This window comes from Myzus persicae, unplaced genomic scaffold, assembly GCF_001856785.1.
Source record: "Myzus persicae strain clone G006 unplaced genomic scaffold, MPER_G0061.0, whole genome shotgun sequence".
Lineage (NCBI taxonomy): Eukaryota > Metazoa > Arthropoda > Insecta > Hemiptera > Aphididae > Myzus > Myzus persicae.
Window position 1 is genome coordinate 123766 of NW_019104400.1, and position 12550 is coordinate 136315.

The following is a 12550-nucleotide window of genomic DNA, read 5'->3' on the forward strand; positions in this document are numbered from 1 at the left end:
TGAAAATTATTTTGTCTATTTACATTTCATATGTACCTAAGGATATAGTATAGGAATAATTTATCAAGATTCAAGATCGATATTCAACCTTAATCTTTCCAACGTTCAAGTTAGATTGTCGCCCATTAAGTCGCAGTTTTTGTTTCATACGATTTGGTAGAGACGACGAGGTTTTTTTTTCAACCCTCGTAGGAAAAGTGGAAATCTCCGTTAGCAGTGCAGCAGCTCTCGAAAAGGATACTGTTAAAATCAGATTAATATACATAGCTCTGACCGCTCTGGGGCATTGCCAAAAAATCAAATATTCAAAAAATACAAGTGTTCCAATCTAAAATCCTCAGACTCATAACCAATGCTCCTCCTTATATATCTAATCATACCCTTCATAAAGATCTCCATATTAATAAAGTCACTGAAACAACCAAGCTATTTTACTCTAAATTCAGAAATCGCCTTCATAACTACACTGACCCTCACGTTAAAAAGTTACTATCCATCTCCATCCCTGGAGAACCCCCTAGAAGACTCAAGCGACAATGGCCTCGAGATCTAATAAATTAAACACAAGATATTAAAAAAAAAAAAAAAATCCTAAATAATTTGTGAATTCACGCCGAAGTGCCTTTGCTGGTTGGTTCATCCCTCAAGATATTGGATATTAAAGCTCCTACATATATACTATAATTTATAAAAACATCATTTATGCCTATTGTACTTTTTTTTATGTACATATTGTATAAATTCTAGATTAAAAAAAATATATATATATACATAACCTTATCAATCTGTTTATATCAAATAAAAACAGGTAAGTGGGTTACTCCCATGCTGTTCATATGAAATAGTTTGGCTAATCTAGGTACTGATAACAGCAAGAACAGTTCACTATTTATTACCTACTATAATAATATAGAATGAGGCATTTTCGGAGGCAGTAGAGGAGCAATTCCATTCTTAAAAGAGCCTTTGTGTCTGCGACATTGAACAGTTTGAGGGATTTCAAGCGGAATAGGTTCGTGTCGCCAACTTCACCTACAACTTAAATAACTAACTTCCGGCTCTTGTCAGCTATCACTCAAAATAATATTATATTGTACTTACATCGTAATTTGTATTATTAATAGCTCTCTTATTTAGGTACATAATTTAAAAATCATGCTTATGTAACAATATTATCGAAATTAAATTAAATGTTTATAGAATTATTATTATTATTCATCATTAAGTATAACAGTCATATTTGTATACGTTAAATTCGAGGTAATTTACTAAGTTTCAAAAATTCAAAAACAACTATAACCTAAGGAGTACAAAATAGGCAAATTATTATCATCGGATGTAAGACTCAAACACGCCGTGTGTCTATATAGTATGTTCTCGTAGTTAAGTATTAAAAATCAACTGAACATCGATAATTTTGAATTTCTTAAGATTTCTAGAAATAGTGTATTAGGAGTGTATAGAAAAGTTTTAAATTTGATTTATTAATTCATCGACTCGAAAATAAAATCATTCGTAACCGCTGGTTGGCACGGACGGAATGCATAAACATTAAACAGTAAATATAGGTATGGGTAAGTAACTACAATTGTGGAAACACGTATTTATTTATTTCGTCTTACAACTGCAAGTCGAATTATCCCAGGATTGTAACAAATTATTATAATAGTCGTGTGTAACAATAATGTATATTGTTATTGTATAATTTCAATAGATTTACAACCATGGATTTTAAATTGTTCGTATCGCTATTCCGCACTCTACATTTGAAAACAAATATACAATTACAATATTATGTCATCAAGTACACGAAATATTAAAATGAGACCTGCGAAACGGTGCCTATTGCCTATATGATATTATAACCAGTAATCGTGACCGTATTGGCGGATAATTTAATACTTATCGTTACATCACACTGAAACCACGGCCGTTTGCCCATGATCAGTTCCTTCCGTACGACCTAAGGCGCGGCGAGACAATATCTTCCCGTCTGCCACGCCAACACTTCACATCAACTGCTCTTGGCGATCGCTACATTAATTTGCCGGTATATAGTATCACTATTATACAAATTTAAACAGTACATTTATTATAGAATAGCATTTTATTATAATACAATTAAATTATTAAAGTTAGTCTTGTCAGAAATGTTTGACAAATTGAATATAAACAAAAACCTGTTGTTCATAAAAATGAGTTTTTTTTTCTACGATTGTGGTAAGTAAACTACTGTGAACATTTATTATTAATAATTAATAACTTTATTTTCGTACGCAACAATAACACAAGTGTTTCAAAAGCACATCATTTAATATAATGTGGTCCATAACGATTGGATATAGCCAGTGATATTATAAAATAATAGTTAATTCACCAAATAATATAATTGCTGAAGTATATTATCGGCAATGTGATATTTTTATTATTCCTATTATTTTATATTAATAAACAACGAGTATTCAACAAAAGTGTTTGTTTCATTTTTCTACCAACAATCGTTTCTACCAATATTATATTTTCTATAGGTGGGCACTATTAATACATATATAATAATGGTTTTTTTTTTTTAATTGTACGCTAATATGTATTTAAGATTCTAAAAAAATTTTCCCGAGAAATATTGACGTTGTAAATTAATGCAAATTGTATTCATAATATAACGAAAATGTATTCACTGATCTTTTATCTAGAGGGCTAGTGCATATTTTGTTTACTATATTATAAACTGTACCCGGCAGATTTGAAGAAATCCTTACTATACTGTACTTAAACCTATTTTATTTCTAAATGAACAACAATTAACTTTCTGCATAACAGCTTTCATTTTATTTTTCAAGGAACATTTGTAAGATTAAATAAAAATTACTGTACATTTATTAATGCCTAATGGTATAGAAATTGTTTTGTTGGAAACAGGTATTGATGGTAAGGGAAAGGTAGAATAAATTGTTTTTTTTTTGCAACTACTTCAGGCATAAATAAATATTCAGGAAGGTTAAACTGTTTCATAATTAAAATGTAAAAATTAAAATTGCACACATCATTTTAACAGTATTAATCTATACATTATAAAATGTGCCTACGTTAGGGTGTCGGGTGCCGTATATTATCTACCGCGGTCCTTGGACATTGGCGATAACCTATTACTTTAATTATAAGAAATGCTGTAACACATTAATTTATTTTAAACAAATCAAGTTACCACTATAAAGTTATATAACAAGGTACATATATTACTTTTGTCAATATTTTCAAAATGCGGTGTAGCATAATAAATTATTTGTCTTAATCTTCAGATTGTCATAATACATTAATATTGCATTTTTTTCTGACGCTCGTCAAATCTTTGGGATCGAAAATTTCTTACGATTTTTTTTCAACCAAATATATTAGAAACTTTTATTTCAGGAATCGCACCGATAAATCCATTTTTACCGACTATAGCCAAACAGCGAGGAATACCTGTACTAGTTATAGGTATAATCCTTACGTTTATGCCTATTTTCAATATAATCGCAAGACCAATAACTGGATACATTACCGACCGTTGGCGTTGTCGCAAACAAGTATTTTTGGGTGCTTCGCTGTTGAACGCATTTGTTATAATGCTCATACACTTCACGCCCGACTTTAAAGAATATGGATTCACTGAAAACTTGGACATCATGACCCATTGGAAATTTTGGATTTTCTTGGTCACAATTACAACGAGGGCGTTGCTTTGGATGATTGGAGACGTTCTCCAAGACACAATCTGTTTGGAACTCTTGGGTATTGACTACAGATATATCGTATATACCTGTAATACAGTTACCGCTTATCACGGTGCACTTTATGTATCATAAAGCTCAATCTAACGATATTATAATTGTTATGTATATAAAAACTAAAAAATGAAATGTATTATCACGTATTCTAGGTGACGACATAAAGAGTTACGGGAGACAGCGGGTCTGGGGAGCTGTTGGTTGGGGAATGTCTACACTTTTGGTTGGCGCATGCGTGGATTGGTACAGCGAAGACCCAGTGCACAAAAACTACTTGCCAGTGTATGTGATCTCTATGATATTCCTAATCTGTCATTTTATTGTTGCATCTCAGCTAGAGGTAAGTCCCAATAATACCTATGTAGCACATGAAAGTGTATAGATGCATCCATACTGTAGAATATATATATATATATATATATATATACGTCTCATATAATATGTCCAATGTCCAACGATAAAATAAAAAGTTTTTTTTATCAAAATTGTGGTTAATGCTTATGCACCTATACAACAAGTTAAACAAGTTTTTTATTTTTTTAATGACATTTGTAAATTATAATACTATTCGGTCAATGTTGGCTATACTGAACTACAACTTTACTTCTTTTATTTTCAGTTTTTTTTTTTTTTTTTTATTTTATTTATAGCAGCACAGTTTAATCTGAAATTATTATTTCGATAAGCCTCAGTTTGAAATTAACATATTCTTGCAGCGGCGGCGTACCTATTTTATTTTATTTGTTTGTTTATTTGTTAATATAACAGCGTACAACACATCAATATTATATTAAAATTAACAATTAACGCTTTAAGTTAGGTAAATAAGTGTAGTTTGTGGTAGGGGGAAAGCTACGTACCTTATTATTGGACTTTTAAACATGTTGCTATTAACATAATTTATGAATATAAATTTATTTTCCAGAGCAACCAAACTCATCCATCCAAAAACATGTCTAAGGATGTTATAAAAATTTTATCTGACGTTAAAGTCTGTGCATACCTTGTGTGGGCAGTGTTTACCGGTATTTTCGCAGCATTCATTTGGTTTTATTTATTTCTGTAAATACTTTTCTATTTTTGTAAAATATTTATTATAATACACTTACTTACATCTACTTTTTTTTATTTCAATAGGTACATTGAAGACTTAGCACACAATTATCATCCAGAACGATTACCATGGATCAAAACTATACAAGGTTTCTCGGTGACAGTAGAATGTTGTTTAGGGGAAATTCCTTTTTATGTTATGTCAGGTACCTAACTATACCTACCTACTAAGTTAAATATAGTTTTAAATTTCCGTGTATCAATCCTGGATCAATAATTATACACTTTTGCTCTAGTTCCTAGCCAATTAAAAAATGAATCTGAAAACATTTACAAATTAATTTAATATATTTTAATTACATAATTATTAAACCATGTCATAAACTCATAACATGCTCTATCGGTACTTATATTCTGCAACTTAATTTTATTATTTAACAGATGTTGTTTTATATTAAGTTAAACTAAACAGTTTAAGTATCATCTATCAGTGTTAAAAAATATTTTATATCTATATAATATTTAAATTAATATCATAACTCATAGATGTTGTATTTTTGACGCTTATAGTTAAATTTTTAAAAAAAAATTGTCCATAATTTATCAACGTATCATCAATTCCCATTACAATATACAAAGTGTTTCTTTTTAAGGGTAACACTAAATAATTCTGTCCTGTGACATCAGATTAATATGCGGTTTTCGGGAGGAGATAGGGAATACATAAATATATATTTCATGATGATTTTCACATTTTAGATCTTTCCGTGTGCGCATGTGCAATACCACTTGCATTTTTTAAAATGGCAACAGGTGTTTAGAATACCAAATTCAGATAGAACTATTTTTTTAAAGTCAATTTGGTCCTTTTTACCACAGCTCTAAAATCAAAATTGAATAAATGACAACGAATTAAAATTTCGATTAAAATTTGAATATTTCAAAAATCGTACTAGAAGCTTATGCTTAATGAAATTTCAAGTATTCTAGTAAATTTGGTTTACATTAGGAATGACTACAAATAAAATAATCATTAAGATTACAAATAATTACCCACTTGTATCACAAAGAATGACAATCATAAAATTAATAATTGAAATTGAAACTTTAATAATAGAAGTTATGAGAAATAAATCATATCAGTTTGTTTAATCTTTTCTTAGTAAATTGAACATTTACGTCAATTTATGTTAATCGATTCCTCAAAATTAAATTTAAATGATTTAATAATGTCTTCAAGCCTACGAATACAAAAAAAATTCTTGAAATTTCATAAAAATTCATAAAATTTTAGTACGATTGTTAAAAAATTCAAATTTTAATCGAAATTTTAACTAGTTGTCATTTAGTCAATTTTGATTTGAGAGCTGTGGTAAAAAGGACCAAATTGACTTAAAAAAATTAGATCTATCTGAATTTGGTATTCTAAACACCTGTTACCATTTAAAAAAATGCAAGTGGTATTGCACATTCGCACACGGAAAGATCTAAAAATCATCAAGAAATGTGTATTTATGTATTCCCCATCTCTTCCCGAAAACCGCATATTAATCTGATGTCACTGGACAGAATTATTTAGTGTTGCCTTCAAAAAGAAACACACTGTATACGTTACAATACGTTACTAAACTATTAAATGGGATCTGATTAATTAACTAGCAAAAATGTATTTTTGTTAATAAACACAATGAAGTAGAGTGCATGTTAAAATTATATGAATGTTTTTCATTACAAAAGCACTTTACAATTATTACCAATGTTATTCAACAATCAAACATAACAGTTAATGTCGCTTATCATACATACACAACAAATAAAAACTTATTATATAATTGGATAGTTTATTTTATACATATCAGATACTAGATTTATATGATTGATAATACTTATCAGTTGCCAGTCCAGTGGGTAGGTAAAATCTGACTGTTTTCAGGATATTAACACATATATTGTTGTCTGCCTCTGACCTATACCCAATTTAGAAAACGTATTGGTGTTCACTATTTGTGCGAAATGGTATTTTATATTTTTATGGTTTTTTAGTAATTTTTAAATAATATATACATATAATACATTATACACATATAATAAATTATAAAGTAATATTTTCGAGGATTTGACATATAATTTTGGTCAAAACAATTTACCTAACAAGTTTCCCCCTCTAATCTTTCTATAATTTTTATAATGTGTAATTTTTTTCTAAGATAATTAAAAAACTATAAAAAATCGATTTCGCGTGAGTGCAAAACGCCTATCCTATCAAATAATTTATTATCTATTTTAACACCAAAACAATATTTTGCGCTGTACAATTATTTGAGTTTTATATTGATCTGCAGTCAGTGGCGTGTATTATAAAAAAAATAGGTGTTGCTCTAATAATTGTTGGTGACCTACCCCTCATTATACTGTTATACCAACCTATAAAATGTCCTATTTTTCTTTTATTAATACCCACCCACCCATATTTAAGGTGTTGCCTTAGCAACACTTAGACCCGATGTTACACGCCACTGTCTGCAGTAGAAATAAAATGTACAGATTTTAGCAAAAAAATGTATGATCATTGTCAAGTTAAATTTATGTACTTGTTGTCATATTATTATATACTGCAGGATACATACTGAAAAAAATTGGACACATGACGGCTTTCTCGGTATCGTTCGCAATATTTGCAATGAGATTTTTCCTCTATTCGATCATCAAAGATCCGTTGTGGGTATTGCCGGTCGAACTATCCAATGGTATATCGTTCACCTTGGCCTTTATTTCTGGCATTTCATACGCCGCCGAAATAGCACCGAGTGGCAGCGCAGGCACTCTCCAAGGCCTATTTGGCATGGCTTTTCACGGAATAGGTGAGTACTGTTAAAATTAATTAGCATCTCCTTGTAAAAAATTAAATTACGATTAAAATAATCGTCGATAATTAATCATCGTTAGGAATCGGCACACCGAAATAAGCGTATATATTATACCTTTTTTTTTCTTCTTGTTATCGACGACGCTGCCGGAACTGCTTGCGCATTACGTCGACAGCGTCGCCATCGTTTATTATGCACTAAAAAGAATGAATAATTACAAACATAAGTACATTATTATCAAATACTATCATATTTGATGAGCCGCCGAGCCGGTTTACACCACCCTTGACATCACGTTCCAGATCGCCCCCTGTTAGGGGTCCTCCGTCCGTCACTTCACAACTTTTAGGCTTCATCTGCCTGTCTGGCCCTCTCTTCCTCTTCTTTGAGAGTCAGGATCTCTTCAACCATCTTGTAAAAACGTCTCCTCCGCGTTGTAAAGAACATTGGCCTTCACTGAGTGATCCAACGGTAAGTCCTCGAAAGCAGGGCCGCAGAGAATGGCCGACATATCCTCAAGAGCTGGAGGGTGGCCTAGGCGCCCGCCAAGATCCTCCCTTAGACCGCTCCAATACTGGCACTCAAAAAGTGTGTGGTTAACGGTGTCTGCGTCAAACTACAATTCATACAAGTACAACCGTGTTCACACATTTATAATAAAAATCGGCCACGATGATACTTTATTATATAGAAATCACTAAATATGAATTTGCAATGTTTGTATTAGAAATCATTTTTAAAAAATTGGGGAAGTAATTGTTGCTCTGCTGTACTGTAGGTTACACGTGGGCCACTGTAAGGGATGATGTTAAATTTGAATTCAATGGTATAAAATCATTGTATACCTACAAAAAACGATTCTGGGCGAAGACGCTCTACTAACCTGTGGTATTATTGGTATATTACATAGTATTTTATGATATTATTCTGATCAAAGTAATTAATTTTACTTTTAGGAATTTGTAGATTAGCTTCATTTGCTAAAAAAAACCATTAGAAAGTTTCATTAGATGTATAAAATACAATGATATAGTCAATAAATGTTCATATACATTTTAAAGTTACAACAAAATGACTAAAATCATTATTCTTTGTGTAAATATGTAATTTTTTCAAAATTTAAATAGTAAAATAACAAAAAAAAACTATATCAATGTATGTTTTTAGATTTTTTGGTTACAGAATTAAATAATTACGTGGAACCTCGTTTTAAGTTTTCAATCCTTAGCTATAATAGTTGTAACAACAAAATCATTTATAAATTTTGTCAAAATTCAAACTTTAAATGTTTATAAAACAAAAATCATACATTTGTATTTTTAATATTTTTTAACTGATATTTTAACAATATACAAGGAGCCTCGCATTCAATTTTCAAGCTTTTTGATCCAACAAATATCTATTTTGTATCTGCAATTATTTGTTTTTGAATTACAACAAAATAAGAAAATCCCTACATGAGAAATCGAGTGAATAACCAATATTGTAAATATTTAATTTGGCAATCCGATAGAAATTTTTTTTAAAGATAGACGAACTTATAAGGAATCTTGTATTCAATTTTACAATATTAGATATAAAAAAAAATTCATATAGATACACCAAAAAACAATATTTTTTTGATTTTCATTATCATTTTGAAAAATAATAGGAATTTTGTACTTTTGATCTCCTTGAAGTACTTACTAGATCCAACTATATTTCAGAAATCGCCCTCCATCCCAAGTTTAAAATCGAAGCATTTTTACTGCACCAAAAGAAAATTATAGACAAAAATACACACGGTCCAGAATCTAAAATTTTACTTTAACACTATTTTTATTTTTTTATTAAACGTAAGACATTCCTAGCCTAAAACTATCTATATCTAGGTATATTTGACAGTTTACATAACAGCTTAACGGATTAACGTGATATTTAAAAATATTTATATAAGTACTAAGGATAATATTAACAATTGGTAATTTTAAAATATGCAGAAGTAACAATGTGATTACAATAACATACTAATATTTACATATTTACAATAGTATAACTATAAGTACAGAGAAGTCGTAGAATAATCTGGAAGAAGCGCATGTGTAGAGTGAAGATTTGGATGTTGAGAGGTGGCTTAGTGTAGGAGGTCGTGGGGACGACCTCGTTTTAATCAACGATGGGTTGAGTGAGTGAGAAGGTTAAAGTGAACTGCACCTGATGAGTTTGGAAGAGAGCGTGAGAAATTTTTTGCTAATGTTTTAATATGATCTTGGATTTCTTGGATTTGAAAGTCTTTGTGGAGATTTGCATTTCTGACAAACCCTGGGGCATTTGCAATTATTCTGAGGACTTTGTTTTGGACAATTTGCATTTTTTATGTGAGAGGATGCACAATTACTCCATATCGGGCAAGCGTAGGTAAGAATTGGGGGTATAATTTGTTTAAAAATAATTAGGAGAGAGCATTTTTATTGTATCTTTGAATTTTTGTTCAGGATGGGATAAAGCATTGAGATGCGCTGGTATATTTGCTGGACTTTGGATGAAATGTAGGGCCGCCACTTGAGTCGTTTGTCAAGAGTTACACCTAGGTATTTAACCGTCGGTGGCCAGGGTATATTTTCACTGCCAAATTTTATTTGTGGGGGAGTAATATAGCGACGTAGACTAAAAATAACTACTATACTCTTCGAGGCGCTGATTTTGATCCTCCAGTTTTGACACCAGTGTGAAAGGGTATTTAAGTGATCTTGCAGATTTTTAGTTATTGCTTCGATGTTGCGTGATTCCGTGAAGATAGCTGTATCATCAGCGAAGAGAGCAATTTGTGTGCGGCGTGATGATTGAGGGATGTCGGAAACGTACCTATAGGTTGAATAAAATAGGACCAAGTTTGGAACTTGAGGTACACCAGCAGAGATACACTTAAGGTTAGAAGCACTGTCGTTAATTATGACTGAGTATTGTCTATTTGAGAGGAATGAGTGAATTATATTTAAAAGATATGATGGAGTATTAATGTTACGTAGTTTAAAAAGGAGGCCTTCATGCCACACTTTGTCAAACGCCTTTGAAATGTCAATAAATATTGCGCCAGTGTGACAGTGCATTTCAAACGCAGAGTTGATGTGTTCCGTGATCCTTAGAAGTTATTGAACGGTATAGTGGTTGAATCTGAAACTAAACTGGAATTTCGGAATAGCGTCCGTGATATTTTTACACTATTACAACATTGCACACAGTACATGCCCAGTGGCATATTTAAACATTCAAAAATAGTTAAGCAAATTCTTGATTTGTAGTTACAGAAATATTTGTATTGAATATGAAAAGGCAAAAAATATTTAAAATACAGACAGGGTCTTATGAATTGGTTTGCTTATAAAAATGTGAAGTTTAAAAAATAAATAAATAAGCCGGGGATTTTGAATAAATCTTCGCCTGTATTTGTACATTTTATTAAGTTGTTCTTTAAACATGACTCGTTTGGCTATTGTAGAATATTTTGTAAGTTGACATAATCATTTTTTTTCAAAATAATTTTTGTTCTTATTTTTGTTTCAGGTATATCATTTGGTTCGTTTATGGCGGGTTACTCGTTCGAACAGATAGGAAGCTCGGCTTCTTTCCGGCTATTAAGTTACGTGGCATTTTCCGTGTTTCTAATTCAAGTATCCGTCAACCAACTTATAGTGCGAACGAGTAGACCCAGAGAAAATGAAACCACGGACGAGAATACAACAAAAGAAATCGCCTCCACCTCTCCCTAAAAACTTATTTGACTCTAGTGCCACGAATATAATATAATATAATACCTACCTACTAACACGACTGTAAACGGAAATACCTTTCCAGTATTTATTATATTTCAATGAAAAACAAAATATTTTTTTAATTTTATTAATTTAATTTTATCATTATAATTATATCACTATAATATTTTAAGTCGTTAATAATAAATTGTATATACAACATTAATTTTTAATAATAACAAACGATAATAATTATAAATTGTTTTCAACAAAAATTGTCACAAACACTTGTAGATGATAAAAATTATTGAAAATCCAATTACACTGTTAAGTATTATTAAATATAATGTCAATATATATTAATACTATTATACCTAATGACTATTTTATCAGATATGCATTGAGCTATTATTGCCTATTAAATAGTGTTTATTTGATAATAAATTAAGAACTGGTCGTGTATGATGTAAAAAAAGTCGAACAACTCGAAACTAGAAATTACTTTTCGTATTTTAATATAATTATAAAAAACACACAAAAGCACAAGGTTTAAGTTATATCTACGAATATTGTACTGTGCTATCAGTAAACTGAGCATTGTATTGAATATTATAATAGCAACAGCGTGATACGGATGAAGGTGGCTTTTCTAAATTTCTCACTGTGCAAACAGAGACCGCATAAAGGTCCTCACAAACTAAATCATTTGTAAACATAGATAATTATTATTTATTACAAGTGATTGACATTGTATTAGATTTATGTTACACAACAAGTCTAAAATATTGTTTACACAGCTCAGCAGCTATTACGTACGTTATAATGGGAAAATAATATTATCGGTCTAAAATAATGGTTACAAGTATTAGAAATTCATTTTCTGCTATATAAACGTCTTCACAAGACTGCTACAGACTATAATACGATTATATACTTATAAATTATAATTATATATTAATATGCATATCGTTAGACGACGATTTTAACAAGCAATTTATGCTAAATGTTATGTTAAAAACACACAGGCGAGAAAACAATATGATTTATGGATTTTCGAGTAGGTACTAATTTGAAAAACTATAAGATAGGAATATTTTGATATTCAGTATAGGCTAAAAAGGACATTTTA

General features: G+C 30.4%; 1 protein-coding gene across 2 annotated transcripts; it reads left to right on the forward strand.

Annotated features, from left to right (window-relative positions):
* The first annotated feature begins 1883 nt into the window (after positions 1–1883).
* Positions 1884–11466, forward strand: LOC111041910 (major facilitator superfamily domain-containing protein 6-like). 2 transcript variants are annotated; one of them, XM_022326366.1, is made up of 7 exons: positions 1884–2220; positions 3412–3774; positions 3923–4110; positions 4696–4832; positions 4908–5029; positions 7442–7684; positions 11234–11466. In XM_022326366.1, exons 1-7 carry the CDS (start codon positions 2151–2153, stop codon positions 11437–11439), a joined length of 1329 nt encoding a protein of 442 aa, XP_022182058.1. In that variant the 5' UTR covers positions 1884–2150; the 3' UTR covers positions 11440–11466. The 2 variants fall into 2 exon arrangements, with proteins under 2 accessions (XP_022182058.1, XP_022182059.1); XM_022326367.1 differs by having other exon boundaries at positions 1887–2050.
* Positions 11467–12550: the final 1084 nt, after the last annotated feature.

Excerpts from the sequence above, each read along its gene's own strand:
- LOC111041910 (XM_022326366.1), top strand. The coding sequence starts at position 2,151 with ATGTTTGACAAATTGAATATAAACAAAAACCTGTTGTTCATAAAAATG. Across the intron at positions 5,030-7,441 it reads TCCTTTTTATGTTATGTCAG|GATACATACTGAAAAAAATT; the intron begins GTACCTAACTAT and ends TATATACTGCAG. Across the intron at positions 7,685-11,233 it reads CATGGCTTTTCACGGAATAG|GTATATCATTTGGTTCGTTT; the intron begins GTGAGTACTGTT and ends TTTTTGTTTCAG.